A 22,648-nucleotide genomic window follows, 5' to 3' on the forward strand; every position below is an offset into this window, starting at 1 on the left:
CAAATATCACTCTGATCAACCAATGACAGCACATGATTGTTTGATTTGTGCCATTGCTAAGATGGCGGCTTATGGCAGAGCAGCACCTTTTACGCCAGCAGAGCTGAGGACACTGGTCTCCGTTATGGAGACCAGGCTGGGGCGAGCGGGCCCCTTTATAACTAATAGGCAGAAAAGCTCTGCCTATGCGGTGGCCCGCCGCCGGATATACGCCCGCACCCAGGTGCGGCGGACCATCGCACAGCTTGAGCGGCGGTGGTCCGACCTCCGGCGCAGGGAGACAGAGAGGCTTCAATCAATAAGGGCCAGCATTGCTAGATGTGAGTATTTCAACAGTAAATGTGGATTTGGACATGATTGCTTACCTAACATTATTTAATCCACTAAGGTCACCAGCCTGATCATGAGTTAAACATGGCATACAATATATGAGTGCTACTTCCTGTTTGACACCCTGTAATGGTCATAAAATATGTTATTGGGGAGGATTAATGCTTGTGATGCTTACAATGGCCCAAATGTCACAGCATACCTGCCATGTTACAGGCTGTGTTTTGTAAAGGCCACTGAGGAGCTGTTTGCCTGTACAATTATCTGTACTTATAACCTTTGCATTTATAGGTTGATAAGGCTTAATACAAATTACCACTAATTGCCACTTTTTTTACTTTTCCCAAACACAGCCCGTGATCGAGCAAGACAGGCACGGAAGCAGGCAGAGGCGTCCCAGGCCCAGGAGGAGGGCACTGCCGAGATGGCCGAGGAGGTGGTGCCAGAGGAGGAGGAGATTGTGGAGGAGGAGGTGGTGGCAGAGGAGGAGGAGATTGTGGAGGAGGAGGTGGTGGCGCAGGAGGAGGAGCTGGTGGTGGAAGAGGTGGCACCAGCTGAAGAGGAGGATGAGGAGGCCTGTGAGGTGGCACAGGGGAGGAAAGTGGTATGTATACATAAAGTTTAATTATTCCTTTAGTCATCTTCGATTTGCTTTGTAGCACTGGTGATTAAATTGTTTTTTGCAATACTATAAAGTGATAAAACAAACTGGATAGCAACAGACACACTTTGGGGTTAGATAGGGTGGCCAAACCATCCCTTTCATCCTGGACACATATTAGCGACACAGGTTGTGCGGATGGCTGTCAGGTCGATTTTAAGTACCACTGAACCTGTGTAGTTAATCTGTATCCTGGAAGAAAGTGATGACTTGCTCATGTAAGGGTTACATGTCCCTGCTGCTTGCATACAATCTGTAGCCTCATATAGGTGAGTAGAGTTTACTGGTGATTGATCTGTGTAAACTAGATTCAGTATGGCATAAATGGAGTATGGCCAGGCGTTGCTTAGACTGGAGTAACAAGTGGTCAGTGCCCCTGGGCCCTCCTCTAGCTAACCACCCCCTGCGGTCTGCATGTATGTTTTTCACCATAATTGTGTGTTGATTTGGTCTTAGTAATGCTTTTGAGCATGGGAGTGGGTTAGTGCTGCAGCTTCCCCTAACTGTCATTCTGACAATGATTTCTGGAGCAGACCATCAGCAGGCAAGCCATGCTTGATTGCACAAATGTACTGAGCATTCCTGAGAGTTGTGTAACTCCCCTGCCAGGCTCCATCATATAACAGACACTGAACTTTGTTTGCAGAATTGTGATTGGTGCAGCGCGTGGCATGCTTCTCAGAGCTTAGTCATGGGTGGGTTTGGATTGAGAAGGAGCAGTATGACTGAGGTGTTCTACACAGTAAAGGGTAGAGGGCCAAAATCAGCCTTTCCATGTAGTATGTATGCATAGGTGTATGTCTCATATATATATATATAGGTAGATATGTGTGTATATATATATATATATATATATATATATATATATATATATATATATATAGTTATATATAGAGATATATCTATATATATATATATATATATATATATATATATATATATATATATATCTATATCTATATATACACACACACCTCTCAGAATGCATGTTTAAAATGTAGGTTTGACTATGTTAAATGTATGCATGAATATCATGAGTCATTTTTCATTTTGAATTTCCTCCACAGATGAGCCTGCCCAAGCAGAGGAGGGTCGCCGTGGGGCCCTCCTTAGACTGAGAGGTCTGATGAGGCAAATGTTGGAGTTAATGGACCAAATCATTGATGGGGAAATGTGATTTTTTTTGTTGCGGACAGTTCTGTTGTAATAAATCATTATTTAAAGTTCAAAGTTGTCAGTGTTTTTTTCTAACATGCTAAAGTATATGTGTAACTTGTTTAAAATCCGCCGAACAGCGTGGCGGGCGGACCGCACCGTAAGAATTCGGGAATATCCGCACCGATCAGAATAAGGGCCTTAGTCACTCCTCTAGCTTTGTGTGACCATGCCCCCTCATGATACATGGGCACGCCCATTTTTGGTGGAGGCTATCAGTACCACCAAGTAAAAAATTCTACTTGCACCACTGTGCAGGGTTCACTACATCCGTGGTTCACTGCTCCAGGCTGCCTTTTAGCTGGTGTTCAAATATCTTTGCAGTGTTCCTCAGGCCGGTGTATCTTGCTCAGGATTTTTCCTTTAGTATATCGCCATACAGTGTCCGTAGTAGGGTCTTCAGGATGGAATCCTGAGTAGTATCTGAGGAGAGAGGCTGTCAGTCACAACCTGCAGGAAGGTTTTACCCCTCCCCGGCTCCGCAACTGACAACACACTCTAACCTCACACTATTCCTTGCCTCCTGCTACTTTCTTCCCTAGAGAGATGGCCGCTAGGTCACAACCTGCAGGAGGGCCACAAGGACTCTCCCCGGCTCCGTGAACCAGCAGTTCTCTCTCTCTGACCTCTAGCGGGAGGGGGTACCAGTCCGGTCCACTTCGGCTATTTCCTCCTGAGTTTGAGTCTCAGTGTTGAGACAGCACAGCCCGGCTCACTCCTCAGTGCTCGCGGTGTCTCCCCGGCAGCTGTCCGGGTTCCCGCACTGGCTCTCTCGGCTGGTGTGTATGCTGCCTCCGGCTCCGTCCCCTCAGCTCACACGGCGTCTCCTCGTGGCGTCAGAGAACGCCGGGCTTTTCACTTCCGGGGCGCCAGGTTCGCCAGGTTCGCGCTCCACTACTGCTGCGTCCTCTCCAGCCTCTCGCCCCAATGCAAGACCACAGTGACTCCGGCCCCGGTTACCGAAGGTAGTTTTTTTTTTTAGTTGATTACCCGACCTTTGGGCTTCATCGGGTAGGGGATTCTCACCGGGGAATAAGGATGTTTTGCAGGAGTTGTATCAGGAGCTGCAGCGTCCTGCTGCTTACTCCATGCTAGACCAAGCCACGCCAAATTTCCAATTTCCTGGCAATTTTACATCTCTGGTGGGTATCTGGCCGGGCCACTGGATCTAGCACCAGCTTCCTCCTCCAACAGCTGCTGGTTCTCAGTGCAAGTCCCAGCCATTGCCTGGCAACCAGAACACCATGCCAACTGCTCCCAGGCTAGGCACTAAGACCTGGCGGCATCTCAAGTACCTGACTAATAGGACTTTTTCCAATGGTGGGGTGCATGGGGAAAAATATATCTGTTTAAATAGGGTGGCTGCGTTTGTGGTGCCCGGCGTCGCCATTGAAAAAGTCCTATTATAGGATGAAACGCATTTGGACAGCCACCAACCCACTCTACCAGCCATCCCCACTACCCCAGGACCCCTGCCCAGGCTGACTGGTCGGTAGGGTTAATGTTTTGGCAGCGGGACCTTATATAATAAGTGTACCCCAGCTGTGACATTACCCTGCTGGCTGGTTTGGCCTGGGGCTGGTTCTTAAAATAGAGGGGACCCCTATTCATTTTGTCCCCCGTATTTTGGGAACCAGCCCCGGCCCTGGAGCCTGGGGCTGGTTTTAAAAAATCAGCGGAGCCCTACGAAAAATGTTCTCTGATTTTTTTAAAACCAGCCCCGGCTCTTTGAGCCTGGTAGTGGTTACGGCCGTGAGGGGGACCCCACAACATTTTTTTAAACTTTTTTTTTACACTGCAGCCTGCACGGATCTGACTGATCCATGCAGGCTAAAACCTTTAAAATACAAATCCGTATAGGAAAAAAATACGAATCAGTACATCATCGGATAATACGAATCGGTCAAATATGACTGATTAGTAAATTATCCTTCAGAATATGAATGAAAATACAAATACACCAGTCGTATTCATTCGTATTAAGAATACAAATACGATTTTTCGTATTTGTGTTCTTAGTAAATTTCCCCCACCGTGTCCATCATCATTCAACCTAGTGTTATAGCATGCCAATGCCCCCTTCCCACCCAGCCCAGTACCCCCTTATAGACAGTGTAATTTCCTGTTGCATACTAGTTCTTGTTGCAAGCTCCACTCACTTTCCCCAGAGCGTGCACACACCACCTCTCATTATGTTACTTAATGCAATCATTATTTTAGTTAATTAACAACGAAAAGCTTTCAGTTACCTGTCATTTTTACACAGTTATTGATAAATATCTTCATCTCTGGCTTTTCCCCTTCAAGTACGGCTGAGGCACTAGGAAATGAAGATAAAAAGTGACAGTTAGGAGCTGGCCTGTACTTTATTTTATTGCTTTTTATATCTGCCAAAAATATTGTTAGCTTCTGTGCTTGACCATAAAGTAGGACGAGGGTGGAAGTTCATCTGTTTCAGACAAAACTTTGTATCCAGCATGAGGTTGGTGCAAGTCCAGATATTAAATATAACACCTGAAGCGGCAGAACTAAGAAGTGGGCTGGGCACAGTGACGGAAGGGGTCATGGTTAGGGTTAGGTGGCACTAACCGTATAAAGTCCAAAGGTAACAAATCACTTACCTATGAACCAGCACAGGAACAATGAGGTCTGTGTAATTTGGGTCCATTTCCGATCTCTCCATCTTTGCCATCATATCAGTAAAATTGTCCTTCCAATCCACACACTCGCCTACAGGGAAGAAGTTTCCTGGTACAACATAAGATAGGACCAAAATAACAATCATTTCCCATTCAGCAGTGACCAAGAACCCCCTCCTCCCCTTCTCCCCGCACCCCATCCCACCACAACACTCTTTGCTGTGGTGCACAGAGGTACCCAGCATGCCCCCTTCATCATGACAAATGCTCGCTTTAGCCCTACCCCATTGCGCCACAAGTCATGGGGTGACATGGCAATGAAACACACGAAAAGGTCAATATTATTGTTATTCTTTTTACTTTTTCATAGTTTACCATTTATGTGGACTTTGATTGGGAATGGTAACGTGTGCCGGATGCAGTGGTAGCAGAGGGGACAAGGTGCACAAATTGAATGTACTAAAATCTATAAATTGACCCCCCCCCCCCCCAAAAAAAAATAACAAAAAACTGATTCTGGCCTTTCCTTGTGTCAACCATTGTCATATCGACATTTTGCTTGTGTCATCCTTTTGTTTATGTCCCCCATGTCCACATGTTGACCATTACGGGTTGACCTGGACATTGGTGACCTTTTGACTATCGCCCCTTTATACCATAACCCAATCCTACACACCAGACACTATTTATGCTAATGTAATGAGGGAGAGTGTGTGTGAGAGGGATGAGAAACAAGTGAGGGAGAGAGACGTGAAGGGGAGAGATGAGAGAGAGATAAGTGAGGGAGAGAGAGATGAGAGAGGGACATACGGCCTTATTCTAGTTCATTCTGACAAAATCCTTCTTAGATGGACAAAACCATGTGCACTGCAGGTGGGGCAGATGTAACATGTGCAGAGAGAATTAGATTTGGGTTAGTTATTTTGTTTCTGTGCAGGGTAAATACTGACTGCTTTATTTTTACACTGCAATATAGATCTCACTTTGAAGTAAAACCCCAACCAAATCTAATTCTCTCTGCACATGTTACATCTGCCCCACCTGCAGTGCATATGGTTTTGTCCAGCTAAGAAGGATTTTGTCAGAAAGAGTGAACTAGAATTAGCCCCATAGAGAGAGAGAGAGAGAGAGAGAGAGAGAGAGAGAGAGAGAGAGACAAGTGAGGGAAAGAGACGAGAAGGTGAGAGAAGAGAGCAATAAGTGAGGGAGAGAAATAGGAGAGAGAGATGACAGGGAGAGGGACAGAAAGAGAGAGAGAGAGACACACATAGATCGGGAGATACAGTAATACCACATTTGACCCTGGCCTGCAGCCATATTGTTTGCTTACAGTCAGCAGACCCTGATGGTGACGTATTGTTGCCGCCAGTGTAAGCAGTCAGTGACCGCAGTATACTACACTGCACATATGGGGCTGTACTGATATAATACAGGAACATCACACACTGTTCCATACTAGAGATGTGTCGTTCGCGAACGATCCGGTTCTTTTGAACGGATCCATCAAAAGAACGAGGGAGCCGCCGATCCCAAAATGGTGATCCGGATCGGTTTCGCTTAGCATTACATACAATACAATGCACATTGCATTGCTTGAGCTCAGCACTGCCCCCTTTGGCAGCTGAGATATTTTCTTCTAATTGGCTGCTTGTGCTGCTGCTGCTGTTGCTGTGTCACGTGCAGATCTAGATTCTTCTGAATCTGGAAGCCCTGAGGGAGGTCTGGTGACTACACATCAACAGCAGACTAAGCAGAGCAGAGGCATTGGCACTGGCAGGCATTTCAAGATTGCTTCACCTGAGTTCACCAGTAGTATCACAGAAAGGTGTGTAGTAGAAGTATGAACACACAGACACACAGACATAAATTAGGCAGTGCACATGTGTTTTTTTTTTTTTTACTAGATCTGTGTTTGCTGGGCTGTGTAGTACATTTAACTTTAATTTGGAGGGGGAGGGGGCCTTCTTTTAACTTTCATTTGGGGGGGGAGGGGGGGTTTGGCAATGAGCAAACAATCTATGTTAAGTGCACCACCTAGATCAGGGTTAGAGAACCTTTGGCCCCAGCTGTTGTTGGACTACACATCCCAGCATTCCCTGCAACAGTGTTATCATGGCCAAATAGCAAATTGTAGCAGGGCATGCTGGGATGTGTAGTCCAACAACAGCTGGAGGGCCAAAGGTTCCCCATCTCTGACCTACGACTTTGCTCTGTTTCTGGACTTCCCTCTTAACGAATGATTGCTATTACCTGTTCTAAACAGGTAAATGGGTAAGAAAGGTGTTTCCACACAGGTAATAACAATCAAACATTAAGAGGGAAGTCCAGAAACAGAGCATTGTGTCCCTCCTGGAAAGGGTCATGTTGGGAGGTATGGTACACTAACTCAAACCATAAATAACTGTCTTTTTTACACAAACTGAGCCGCAGAGCCGCCCAAAGGATCTAGATCTTTTCAGTGACCGACCCGGGTCGAGTCGGGTCCGCAAAAAGAGCCGTTTTGCCCATCTCTATTCCATACCTCACAACTTCAGTCCGGAGGAAATAGGGACACTCGCCCGAAAAGGGGGCGGGGCGTATGCAAATGAGGGCGCGGCTTATGCTAATTAGCCGCGACCTCATTTTCATACGAGAATAGACGCTGTGCGCATGCGCACAGCGTCTATTCTACTAGATTGGGGGGTCTCCCAACTGCCACCCCCCGCAGGACAATGCCTGCCGCGGGTGGGACGTCGGGACAGGACCCGAAAATCGGGACTGTCCCGACGGAATCGTGACAGTTGGGAGGTATGCTGTTCCTGTGTCTGCTTACATTCGGCAGACCCTGATGGTGATGTATTGTCAGTGTAAGCAGTCAATGACCACAGTATACTACACTGCACATATGGGGCTGTACTGATATAATACAGGAACATCACACACTGTTCCTGTGTCTGCTTACAGTCGGCAGACCCTGATGGTGACGTATTGTCAGTGACCACAGTATACTACACTGCACATATGCGACTGTACTGATATAATACAGGAACATCACACACTGTTCCTGTGTCTGCTTACAGTTGGCAGACCCTGATGGTGACGTATTGTCAGTGTAAGCAGTCAGTGACCGCAGTATACTACACTGCACATATGCGGCTGTACTGATATAATACAGGAATATCACACACTGTTCCTGTGTCTGCTTACAGTCAGCAGACCCTGATGGTGACGTATTGTCAGTGTAAGCAGTCAGTGACCGCAGTATACTACACTGCACATATGCGACTGTACTGATATAATACAGGAACATCACACACTGTTCCTATGTCTGCTTACAGTCGGCAGACCCTGATGGTGACGTATTATCAGTGTAAGCAGTCAGTGACCGCAGTATACTACACTGCAGATATGTGGCTGTACTGATATAATACAGGAACATCACACACTGTTCCTGTGTCTGCTTACAGTTGGCAGACCCTGATGGTGACGTATTGTCAGTGTAAGCAGTCAGTGACCGCAGTATACTACACTGCACATATGCGGCTGTACTGATATAATACAGGAATATCACACACTGTTCCTGTGTCTGCTTACAGTCAGCAGACCCTGATGGTGATGTATTGTCAGTGTAAGCAGTCAGTGACCACAGTATACTACACTGCACATATGCGGCTGTACTGATATAATACAGGAACATCACACACTGTTCCTGTGTCTGCTTACAGTCGGCAGACCCTGATGGTGACGTATTGTCAGTGTAAGCAGTCAGTGACCACAGCATACTACACTGCACATATGCGGCTGTACTGATATATTACAGAATATCACACACTGTTCCTGTGCCTGCTTACAGTCGGCAGACCCTGATGGTGACGTATTGTCAGTGTAAGCAGTTAGTGACCACAGTATACTACACTGCACATATGGGGCTGTACTGATATAATACAGGAACATCACACACTGTTACTGTGTCTAGTTACAGTCGGCAGACCCTGATGGTGACGTATTGTCAGTGTAAGCAGTCAGTGACCTCAGTATACTACACTGCACATATGCGGCTGTACTGATATAATACAGGAACATCACACACTGTTACTGTGTCTGCTTACAGTCAGCAGACCCTGATGGTGATGTATTGTCAGTGTAAGCAGTCAGTGACCACAGTATACTACACTGCACATATGCGGCTGTACTGATATAATACAGGAACATCACACACTGTTCCTGTGTCTGCTTACAGTCGGCAGACCCTGATGGTGACGTATTGTCAGTGTAAGCAGTCAGTGACCGCAGTATACTACACTGCACATATGGGGCTGTACTGATATAATACAGGAACATCACACACTGTTCCTGTGTCTGCTTACAGTCGGCAGACCCTGATGGTGACGTATTGTCAGTGACCACAGTATACTACACTGCACATATGCGACTGTACTGATATAATACAGGAACATCACACACTGTTCCTATGTCTGCTTACATTCGGCAGACCCTGATGGTGACGTATTGTCAGTGTAAGCAGTCAGTGACCGCAGTATACTACACTGCACATATGCGGCTGTACTGATATAATATAGGAACATCACACACTGTTCCTGTGTCTGCTTACAGTCAGCAGACCCTGATGGTGACGTATTGTCAGTGTAAGCAGTCAGTGACCACAGTATACTACACTGCACATTTGCGGCTATACTGATATAATACAGGAACATCACACACTGTTCCTGTGTCTGCTTACAGTTGGCAGACCCTGATGGTGACGTATTTTCAGTGTAAGCAGTTAGTGACCACAGTATACTACACTGCACATATGCGGCTGTACTGATATAATACAGGAACATCACACACTGTTCCTGTGTCTGCTTACAGTCGGCAGACCCTGATGGTGACGTATTGTCAGTGTAAGCAGTCAGTGACCGCAGTATACTACACTGCACATATGCGGCTGTACTGATATAATACAGGAACATCACACACTGTTCCTGTGTCTGCTTACAGTTGGCAGACCCTGATGGTGACGTATTGTCAGTGTAAGCAGTCAGTGACCGCAGTATACTACACTGCACATATGCGGCTGTACTGATATAATACAGGAATATCACACACTGTTCCTGTGTCTGCTTACAGTCAGCAGACCCTGATGGTGACGTATTGTCAGTGTAAGCAGTCAGTGACCGCAGTATACTACACTGCACATATGCGACTGTACTGATATAATACAGGAACATCACACACTGTTCCTATGTCTGCTTACAGTCGGCAGACCCTGATGGTGACGTATTATCAGTGTAAGCAGTCAGTGACCGCAGTATACTACACTGCAGATATGTGGCTGTACTGATATAATACAGGAACATCACACACTGTTCCTGTGTCTGCTTACAGTTGGCAGACCCTGATGGTGACGTATTGTCAGTGTAAGCAGTCAGTGACCGCAGTATACTACACTGCACATATGCGGCTGTACTGATATAATACAGGAATATCACACACTGTTCCTGTGTCTGCTTACAGTCAGCAGACCCTGATGGTGATGTATTGTCAGTGTAAGCAGTCAGTGACCACAGTATACTACACTGCACATATGCGGCTGTACTGATATAATACAGGAACATCACACACTGTTCCTGTGTCTGCTTACAGTCGGCAGACCCTGATGGTGACGTATTGTCAGTGTAAGCAGTCAGTGACCACAGCATACTACACTGCACATATGCGGCTGTACTGATATATTACAGAATATCACACACTGTTCCTGTGCCTGCTTACAGTCGGCAGACCCTGATGGTGACGTATTGTCAGTGTAAGCAGTTAGTGACCACAGTATACTACACTGCACATATGGGGCTGTACTGATATAATACAGGAACATCACACACTGTTACTGTGTCTAGTTACAGTCGGCAGACCCTGATGGTGACGTATTGTCAGTGTAAGCAGTCAGTGACCTCAGTATACTACACTGCACATATGCGGCTGTACTGATATAATACAGGAACATCACACACTGTTACTGTGTCTGCTTACAGTCAGCAGACCCTGATGGTGATGTATTGTCAGTGTAAGCAGTCAGTGACCACAGTATACTACACTGCACATATGCGGCTGTACTGATATAATACAGGAACATCACACACTGTTCCTGTGTCTGCTTACAGTCGGCAGACCCTGATGGTGACGTATTGTCAGTGTAAGCAGTCAGTGACCGCAGTATACTACACTGCACATATGGGGCTGTACTGATATAATACAGGAACATCACACACTGTTCCTGTGTCTGCTTACAGTCGGCAGACCCTGATGGTGACGTATTGTCAGTGACCACAGTATACTACACTGCACATATGCGACTGTACTGATATAATACAGGAACATCACACACTGTTCCTATGTCTGCTTACATTCGGCAGACCCTGATGGTGACGTATTGTCAGTGTAAGCAGTCAGTGACCGCAGTATACTACACTGCACATATGCGGCTGTACTGATATAATATAGGAACATCACACACTGTTCCTGTGTCTGCTTACAGTCAGCAGACCCTGATGGTGACGTATTGTCAGTGTAAGCAGTCAGTGACCACAGTATACTACACTGCACATTTGCGGCTATACTGATATAATACAGGAACATCACACACTGTTCCTGTGTCTGCTTACAGTTGGCAGACCCTGATGGTGACGTATTTTCAGTGTAAGCAGTTAGTGACCACAGTATACTACACTGCACATATGCGGCTGTACTGATATAATACAGGAACATCACACACTGTTCCTGTGTCTGCTTACAGTCGGCAGACCCTGATGGTGACGTATTGTCAGTGTAAGCAGTCAGTGACCGCAGTATACTACACTGCACATATGCGGCTGTACTGATATAATACAGGAACATCACACACTGTTCCTATGTCTGCTTACAGTCGGCAGACCCTGATGGTGACGTATTGTCAGTGTAAGCAGTCAGTGACCACAGTATACTACACTGCACATATGTGGCTGTACTGATATAATACAGGAACATCACACACTGTTCCTGTGTCTGCTTACATTCGGCAGACCCTGATGGTGACGTATTGTCAGTGTAAGCAGTCAGTGACCGCAGTATACTACACTGCACATATGCGGCTGTACTGATATAATATAGGAACATCACACACTGTTCCTGTGTCTGCTTACAGTCAGCAGACCCTGATGGTGACGTATTGTCAGTGTAAGCAGTCAGTGACCACAGTATACTACACTGCACATATGCGGCTGTACTGATATAATACAGAACATCACACACTGTTCCTGTGTCTGCTTACAGTCCGCAGACCCTGATGGTGATGTATTGTCAGTGTAAGCAGTCAGTTACCACAGTATACTACACTGCACATATGCGGCTGTACTGATATAATACAGGAACATCACACACTGTTCCTGTGTCTGCTTACAGTCGGCAGACCCTGATGGTGACGTATTGATGCTGCCAGCAGTTAGTGACCGCAGTATACTACACTGCACATATGCGGCTATACTGATATAATACAGGAACATCACACACTGTTCCTGTGTCTGCTTACAGTCGGCAGACCCTGATGGTGACGTATTGTCAGTGTAAGCAGTTAGTGACCACAGTATACTACACTGCACATATGCGGCTGTACTGATATAATACAGGAACATCACACACTGTTCCTGTGTCTGCTTACAGTCGGCAGACCCTGATGGTGACGTATTGTCAGTGTAAGCAGTCAGTGACCACAGTATACTACACTGCACATATGCGGCTGTACTGATATAATACAGGAACATCACACACTGTTCCTGTGTCTGCTTACAGTCGGCAGACCCTGATGGTGACGTATTGTCAGTGTAAGCAGTCAGTGACCGCAGTATACTACACTGCAGATATGTGGCTGTACTGATATAATACAGGAACATCACACACTGTTCCTGTGTCTGCTTACAGTCAGCAGACCCTGATGGTGACGTATTGTCAGTGTAAGCAGTCAGTGACCACAGTATACTACACTGCACATATGGGGCTGTACTGATGTAATACAGGAACATCACACACTGTTCCTGTGTCTGCTTACAGTCGGCAGACCCTGATGGTGACATATTGTCAGTGTAAGCAGTCAGTGACCGCAATATACTACACTGCACATATGCGGCTGTACTGATATAATACAGGAACATCACACACTGTTCCTGTGTCTTCTTACAGTCGGCAGACCCTGATGGTGACGTATTGTCAGTGTAAGCAGTCAGTGACCACATTATACTACACTGCACATATGTGGCTGTACTGATATAATACAGGAACATCACACACTGTTCCTGTGTCTGCTTACAGTCGGCAGACCCTGATGGTGACGTATTGTCAGTGTAAGCAGTCAGTGACCGCAGTATACTACACTGCACATATGCGGCTGTACTGATATAATACAGGAACATCACACACTGTTCCTGTGTTTGCTTACAGTCGGCAGACCCTGATGGTGACGTATTGTCAGTGTAAGCAGTCAGTGACCGCAGTATACTACACTGCACATATGCGGCTGTACTGATATAATACAGGAATATCACACACTGTTCCTGTGTCTGCTTACAGTCAGCAGACCCTGATGGTGACGTATTGTCAGTGTAAGCAGTCAGTGACCACAGTATACTACACTGCACATATGCGGCTGTACTGATATAATACAGGAACATCACACACTGTTCCTGTGTTTGCTTACAGTCGGCAGACCCTGATAGTGACGTATTGTCAGTGACCACAGTATACTACACTGCACATATGCGACTGTACTGTTATAATACAGAACATCACACACTGTTGCTGTGTCTGCTTACAGTCCGCAGACCCTGATGGTGACGTATTGTCAGTGTAAGCAGTCAGTGACCACAGCATACTACACTGCACATATGCGGCTGTACTGATATAATACAGGAACATCACACACTGTTGCTGTGTCTGCTTACAGTCGGCAGACCCTGATGGTGACGTATTGATGCCGCCAGCAGTTAGTGACCTCAGTATACTAAACTGCACATATGCGGCTGTACTGATATAATACAGGAACATCACACACTGTTGCTGTGTCTGCTTACAGTCAGCAGACCCTGATGGTGACGTATTGTCAGTGTAAGCAGTCAGTGACCACAGTATACTACACTGCACATATGCGGCTGTACTGATATAATACAGAACATCACACACTGTTCCTGTGTCTGCTTACAGTCGGCAGACACTGATGGTGATGTATTGTCAGTGTAAGCAGTCAGTGACCACAGCATACTACACTGCACATATGCGGCTGTACTGATATAATACAGGAACATCACACACTGTTGCTGTGTCTGCTTACAGTCGGCAGACCCTGATGGTGACGTATTGATGCCGCCAGCAGTTAGTGACCTCAGTATACTACACTGCACATATGCGACTGTACTGATATAATGCAGGAACATCACACACTGTTCCTGTGTCTGCTTACAGTCGGCAGACCCTGATGGTGACGTATTGTCAGTGTAAGCAGTTAGTGACCTCAGTATACTACACTGCACATATGTGGCTGTACTGATATAATAACTATATACAGAGACACAGCTGAGGAGCAGATCCGGTAGCAGACAGGACAAAAACTGATGCTGTAAATACAGTAGCTGGAGAATACAGCATCAGTTCTAGACAGACAGGAACACACACGCTACAAGGTTCATCAAAATTTGTCAGGATAGACTAGGGTGACCAACCGTCCCGGTTTTGCCGGGACTGTCCCGTTTTGTAGCCCTAACATCCCGCATCCCGGGCATACCCATCCCGGGACGCGGAAAGTCCCGGTTTTAGGGCTGGCCAGCACTGCTTTGCAGCTCAACACTGCTGCGCACGGCATTACTGGGACTGTGGGAGGGGACGCGGCAGCCGCACTAACCAATGGTGTGGAGCGCCCACCTCAGCGCCTCCCCACCATTAGTTAGTGTGGCCGCCGCGTGACCGCGTCCCCTCCCACACTCCCAGTAATGCAGTGCAGGGTGGGCGGGCACCAGTCAGGGTAGCATTGGCGCGGCGGCCGGCCTGACGACTCAACGTGCGCCACTGTCTCCCCGGCATCTGGACTGGACACAACAAGCGTATGCTAAATGGATGACCGGGCCGGGTGAGAAAAAAAAAGTTAATTACTATGTTACTGTATGCCATCATTGCAGTTCGCTCCCTGGTCCCGACTCCCCGCTGTCAGTGTCACCACCTTCTCTGCAAAGTGCTTCCAGGTGCCCGCTCCAAAGTGCCCCCCACCCCACGGCCCCACCAATGCAAGGCTTCCCAATTTATATATATATATATATATATATATATATATATATATATATATATATATATATATATATAACAACAACAAGCAAAGGAGCGCTCCATAGTGCAATATGTTTGGAAATTTATTGAAGTAAAATAGCTTTTTAAGAACACATAAAAGCAATGGGTAACGTACCCTTACTGACGGTTGTCACAACCGCAGTGTTTCACAGCGTGGATTTGTGATTCTCACAAAGTGGTGGAGAGGTTACACTCACAACAGTTCAAAACAGCAGGTCGACGCTAGGCCACGCTCCAACGCGTTTCGTCATCAACGGACTTCGTCAGAGGGCTCATATATATATATATATATATATATATATATATATATATATATATATATATATATATATATATATATATATATATATAGCAAATTGGGGGAACCCTTTCTGCGCTGCAGAAAGAGGGAGCAGCACCTCTGGGGGGTCCTCTGTTAGACAAGACCCAGAATAGAAATGGGAAAAGGGGGGTTTTCCAGTGGGCGGTAACCAATATCAAACAAGTACAGATCGGTTTTAACCGTTTAATATTAAAGTGGAAAAAACCCTTATTGGGGTATCACAAATACATCTAATATACACATACAAATAAAACTGCTTAATACAGGAAATGGCACATATGCTTGTACAGGTTCACATGAATATTGTTCAATTCAGTAGAAAATATTCATGTGAATCTGTACAAGCATATGTGCCATTTCCTGTATTAAGTAGTTTTATTTGTATGTGTATATTAGATGTATTTGTGATACCCCAATAAGGATTTTTCCACTTTTATATTAAACGGTTAAAACCGATCTGTACTTGTTTGATATTGGTTAGCGCCCTCTGGAAAACTATATATATATATATATGTATATATATACACATATATATATATATATATATATATATATATATATATATATATATATATATATATATATATATATATATATATATATATATATATATATCCCTTATCCAAAATGCTCGGGACCAGGAGAATTTTGGATAACGGATTATTCCGTATTTCGGAATATTTTAATATTCCAATGATGTATTTTGAAGTATCTTGCATGTATGCTGTATAAACACATAATATACACACAAATATATTTTATTACCACATAAAATACACACAAATATATTTTATTTTTTTAAAAAACAAGGTTTCAAAACGTGAAACAAAATGTGTGTACTATCTCAGCACTGAATTTGAATGCCAAGCAATCATTGTCTTGCACATATATAGTGCCAGTTACATATCATGACCCCAGTGATGCTGTTACAAATGTCCCCAGTGAGTTTTTAGCAAAAAAAAATAAAAAATTTCACTTTGTGGAATGTCTGGTTTTCGGAATAATTCGGATAACGGATATTCGGATACGGTATACTCGACCTGTATATATATATACACAAATACACAAAAGCACAAATACACAAAAGGGAAGAGGCAAGAGAGGGGATCAGAAGTAATGATCTTCAACCTCTCATCTTATACTCCCACGGAGGCCGAGGTGTCCATCTTGAACAGAGGTTTATCCTTTGTTCAGACGCACAAGCAGAAACCCTTTGAGTGTGAGACTGAGCTTTTTCGGTTTCATAGGCAGTTACGCCTCAAAGATTATTTTCTTAGACAACCTAAGAGTATTTCTGTTAAAGAACCCTCGCCCTTTCGTGTTAAGAGTGATTTTGACCCCCCTTCTCCTAATGCCTCCATTGACACCTTCATGCGCCTGGTCAAACAGGATATCTTGCCTGTACTGAAAAAACCTGCCAGGTATTATTCTAACCTTACCAAGGCTGAACAACAGGCCATAAAATCTTTGCGTGAAAACCCAGATATTATCATCCGCCCCGCCGACAAAGGCGGGGGGGTGGTAATACTGGAGAGGGAATATTATACTGGCGAAATTAAAAGCCAGTTGAGTGACACTGATTGCTACCTTAAGCTTACCTATGACCCTACCCATAAATATAAAAAAGAATTTGATGCAGTTATAGGGATGGGTTTGGCTAATTGTTGGATTGACGAAGCAACCAGTGGTTTCCTTACACAGGAATTTCCTATTATTCCCTTACTCTACAGTTTGCCCAAAGTACACAAGTCTTTGGTCTCTCCGCCTGGGAGGCCCATTATTTCGTCTATGGGCTCCATTAGTCAGCCGGTGTCACAATACATCGACTTTTTCTTGCAACCGGTGGTGCAAGAGAGTCCCTACTATCTACGTGACACCACCGATTTTCTGAATAAACTTATCAAGTTTGGTCGTCCAACTGAGGGGTGTTTGCTGGTGACACTTGATGTCACCAGCCTTTACACCAACATTGCTCATCACGAGGGCATTGGAGCGGTGCGGGAGTGTCTCAGTGTCAGTCCATTTTATAAAGGTCCACCTATTGATTTTTTGCTGTTACTATTGGAATTAGTTCTTAACAAAAATTATTTTTTGTTCGATAACGGTTTTTTTCTGCAACGCCGTGGGACGGCGATGGGGTCCAACATGGCCCCATCGTACGCCAATCTTTTTATGTTCCAATATGAGAAACAGCACATTCATTCAAATCCTATTTTTTCCAAATTCATTAATTGTTATTTTAGATACATTGATGATTTGTTTTTTATTTGGACTGGCACTGAGGCACTTCTCAATGAATTTGTTAACCTTCTGAACTCTATTCCAGGGAACATTAGGTTCACATCCAATTATAGCGCAGACGCTCTGCACTTCTTGGATGTGCTTATTACCATCAAAAATGGTGCACTTGTAACATCACTCTTCAAAAAACCCACAGATAAAAATACACTTTTGCTTGCTACCAGTTTCCACCCCCAGCCGCTGAAACGCGGCCTGCCGTACTCCCAACTCCTGAGAGCAGTACGCATCACGTCTGATCCAGTTGCCTTGGACAGTGCTTTAAACACCATGTGTAACCAGTTCATTGACCGGCAGTATGACCCCAAAGAGGTCGAAGAGGCCAGAGTCAAATGCAAGGGTCTCCAAAGGGCTGATCTATTGTCCCCCAAAATAAGGGAGGAGAAAGAACAGAGGTTACATTTTGCCACCACGTACTCTGTGGCATCAAAGGCCATAAAGGAATCCATTCTCAATCATTGGCATATCCTGCGGACCGACCCAATTATGGGAAATGTATGTCGGTGTCCACCTCTTTTCTGTTTCAAGAGAAGTCAGAATTTTAAGGATCAACTGACGTTTTCTGATATCAGCCCTAAGATAGACCACACAAAAAGGTGGCTCTCTAGGCCTGCCGGCTCCCAAAACTGTACTGGTTGTGTCAACTGCCGTTATATGATCAAGACTAAAGTATTTATACACCCAACCACAGGCAAGAGATACATTCTTAAACATCCGATGGACTGTGAGACCAAATACGTGGTCTACTTGATCAAATGCCCATGTAATAAGATCTACGTGGGCAAAACCATGCGAATGCTCAAGGAGCGCATTGGAGTACATAGGTCTTCGATCAATAAAGCGTATCAAAAGATGGAAGCAAGTACGCCGCCGGTGGCGCGTCATTTTGTCAATTGTGGACATTCCATAAAAGACTTTGCAATCATGCCATTGGAACATGTGCCCCCCCTGAGGCTAGGTGGGGATAGGCATGGTCTTCTAATGAAGAAAGAATGCTATTGGATTTACGAACTCAATTGTATGAGACCGTTGGGTCTTAATGAGGAGTTCTCTTTTGCTCCATTTATCTGATGAATTGATTTTAGTATATTATGTGCCGTTATGGTTATATAGTCATATACTTTATTTCATTGATGCACCGCTCCAACTGATTTATTTGCTTATAGATGTTGGTTAGCCTTTGTGATTGTTTACTGTACCTATGTTCAGTATTGATTGATTGTGCATTTATGCGTGTATACACATCGGTCACCTGCTCCCTGATGTAAGGGAACTACAGGTACGCATTGTGCACATGCATATATCAATCTTTCATTCTCTGACTCGTTAATTTTTCTTTATTTTATACACAGTTTCTATGTCTTCCCACAGTAGTGTTTATCTATATCTAATATGGTTAATTGATTACTTTATAGCACGTATTGTAAATGTGGGTTGGTTACCATGACAACCGCCTTGCGACCCGGTCACTTCCGGGGACAGTGGAACCACTTCTCCTTCCCTCTATGCTGCGCGCGGTGGATTGGTTCCACACCGCCGCCTGTACTTCCGGTGCAGGGTGACGCTGTGTACATTCTGCTGCGGCGCGAGAGGGGATTGGAGTGTGCGACCGCTGCACCTGAGGTTGATGATCTGAGTGCCGCCAGGTGAGTATGTCATCGGATACCCTTTAAATTTTAGGTCCTGAGTTCAGTGTCTTGATGACCCCTCTTGATGAAGGTGCCATGCACCGAAACGGCCGTCGAGGAGACGAGTAATGTATTAACATTGTATCTGCCTGTTGGGTGTCCATTTATGCTCCGGATTATTGTGAGCTGGATCTATTAAACCTGCATTCCTTTATTTGAATTGGATCTTTTATGACTGGTGCTGTCAGTTCTGTTACCCGCTTGGGATCACACACAGGACGTTTCCATATATATATATATATATATATATATATATATATATATATATATATATATATATATATATATCAGGGGTGTCCGTTGTAAGGATTCTGGGAGTATCCCCGGTACCCTAACTCCGTTGCCTCTGACTGGAATCGACGGACGTGTGCGGTGCTAGGCTTCACCTGGGCCCGTCTCGGCTGAAGGGCGAATTAGGTCCGCCCCACTCCGCTACAGGCAGGTCTTAGGAAATGACAACACGTCCGCCGAGGCCAGGAGAAAGCAAGGGGAAAAAGCTAACTAAATCCCTATACCGGGGAACTCCCAGAAGCCCAAAGAAGTAATAAGGCTGAGCAGGTGACACTGACTGGTAACAATGCAAGTGGGATGATATACAATGAAATGGCAACAATGCTAATGAGATGTTATATAATGAAATGGCAACAATGCTAATGAGATGTTATATAAAGAAATGACTATCATGCCCAGTGACACCGTGTGTCAAAACTGCGTAAGGAGAAAGACAGGGTAACCCCTGACTTATCTGAGAAGATGACGGAGTCCCAGACCACCACTTGCAGATCTCTTGGGCAGATGAGTGTACAGCCGGGCAGACAAGCTGAATCCCAGACACAGCAGGACCAAACCAGGCAGGGCAGGACAGGCGTGGAGCAATAGGAAGGCTCCCAACAGGAACCAGGACCAGGAACACACTCTGACATAGGCTGACAGAACGCTGACTGAAGCAGGACAGAGTGGACTACAACGAACTGAACAATGCAACTGAATACTATAACTGGCACCGGAGTGTGTGAGCAGAGAGTCTTTATAGTGAGCACAATGTGGTGCTGATTACACATTGCCTAAAGGTGAGCACTGCAGGCTAGGAGCCTAATCAAGACACCTGAGTCCAGAACACACAGCACTGAAAGTAACCTGCAATGGCCCAGGCTGACCACTGGATGCCACCAGCGAGTACACACACACACAGGCTGGGATAAACCCAGGGAGCAGAATCCAGGGAGAACATGAAACTACACACAGAATATGTGAATCTGCGCATAACACAGATCCGCTGGAGGCGGATCCTAACAGTACCCCCCCCTTGAAGAGGGGTCAAGGGACCCCAATACCAGGTTCTCCACTACATGGAGAATACCAACCCCTGGCATGGGGGGTATCAACCAACAAACAGGAACAAGCTGCGACTACAGCTTGTAACACTGCCCCCCTCTTGAAGGTGGCCTTCGGACACAACAAGACCAGACAAACAGATATGACAAACAGGACAAAGCAAAAGGTCAGTGCTTATTCTTCTTTTTCCTTCTCTTTGAATGGCTCTGAAAGGAAGATAGAAAAGCACATCCTGCAGTCAAGGCAATAGCTATGGGCTGGGCCCTTTGTATTGACTCTCCTAAACATGGAGTCTCTGCAGACAAGATGGTCGGCCCAGAGGCATCTGAACCACTTTTATTGGGACCAACATTTTTCACTACAGCATCACTAAATGCCCGGAAATCCTTAAGAAGGGGATCTTCAGCATTAATCAATTTGAACGCCCATTTGGAAGGCTTCCCTCTGAAGGAGTAGATCATATAGGACACAATATTATCAGAAGTGATACCTAAAAATGGTCTGGACTCCATAATGGAGACATAGTGGTTAGCGAGTGCAACAAATTGGGCTAAGTCCCCATCAAAGACTAGAGATGTAGAGATATCATCCAAAGAGTCACAATTGGCTTTATCATCACCTGACTGATAAGACTGCATAGCTGGGGTTATGGCACTTGAGGCTTTAATTTTAGGGACCTCATTAGAGTCAGTGACAAACTGTGGCTGTGGGCCCCCACTCGGGGCTACCAACTGTGACTGTGGGCCCCCACTCGGGGCTACCAACTGTGACTGTGGGCCCCCACTCGGGGCTACCAACTGTGACTGTGGGCCCCCACTCGGGGCTACCAACTGTGACTGTGGGCCCCCACTCGGGGCTACCAACTGTGACTGTGGGCCCCCACTCGGGGCTACCAACTGTGACTGTGGGCCCCCACTCGGGGCTACCAACTGTGACTGTGGGCCCCCACTCGGGGCTACCAACTGTGACTGTGGGCCCCCACTTGGGGCTACAAACTGAGGCTTCGGGCCCCCACTCGGGGCTGCGGCCTCCGGGCCCCCACTCGGGGCTGCGGCCTCCGGGCCCCCACTCGGGGCTGCGGCCTCCGGGCCCCCACTCGGGGCTGCGGCCTCCGGGCCCCCACTCGGGGCTGCGGCCTCCGGGCCCCCACTCGGGGCTGCGGCCTCGACACAGGCCTGACCCCCCTTTGGGGCTGCATCGGCCTGAACCCCTTCTGGGGCGACACCGGCTTGAACCCCTTCTGGGGCGACACCGGCTTGAACCCCTTCTGGGGCGACACCGGCTTGAACCCCTTCTGGGGCGACACCGGCTTGAACCCCTTCTGGGGCGACACCGGCTTGAACCCCTTCTGGGGCGACACCGGCTTGAACCCCTTCTGGGGCGACATCGGCTTGAACCCCTTCTGGGGCGACACCGGCTTGAACCCCTTCTGGGGCGACACCGGCTTGAACCCCACTCAGGGCTTCGGCCCTTGGGCCCCCGGCATCTGACCGGCTCAGCGGGCCCCCGGCATCTGACCGGCTCAGCGGGCCCCCGGCATCTGACCGGCTCTGCGGGCCCCCGGCATCAGACCGGCTCGGCGGGCCCCCGGCATCAGACCGGCTCGGCGGGCCCCCGGCATCAGACCGGCTCGGCGGGCCCCCGGCATCAGACCGGCTCGGCGGGCCCCCAGGATCAGACCGGCTCGGCGGGCCCCCGGCATCTGACCGGCTCGGCGGGCCCCCGGCATCTGACCGGCTCGGCGGGCCCCCGGCATCTGACCGGCTCGGCGGGCCCCCGGCATCTGACCGGCTCGGCGAGCCCCCGGCATCTGAGTCAA

General features: G+C 46.6%; 1 protein-coding gene across 2 annotated transcripts in view; it reads right to left on the reverse strand.

Moving 5' to 3' along the window:
• The window catches only part of LOC146019742 (uncharacterized), a 98,146-nt gene that overhangs the window by 19,652 nt on the left and 55,846 nt on the right, over positions 1 to 22,648 (reverse strand). For both annotated transcript variants that reach the window (XM_083152269.1, XM_083152268.1), the window contains exons 2-3: positions 4,828 to 4,954; positions 4,456 to 4,526 (exon numbers count right to left, since the gene is read on the reverse strand). In XM_083152269.1, coding sequence (XP_083008395.1) covers positions 4,456 to 4,526; positions 4,828 to 4,954 — 198 coding nt within the window. The remainder of the gene's footprint in view (positions 1 to 4,455; positions 4,527 to 4,827; positions 4,955 to 22,648) is intronic.

Source organism: Crinia signifera, chromosome 7 (assembly GCF_055691185.1).
Source record: "Crinia signifera chromosome 7, ASM5569118v1, whole genome shotgun sequence".
Classification (NCBI taxonomy): domain Eukaryota; kingdom Metazoa; phylum Chordata; class Amphibia; order Anura; family Myobatrachidae; genus Crinia; species Crinia signifera.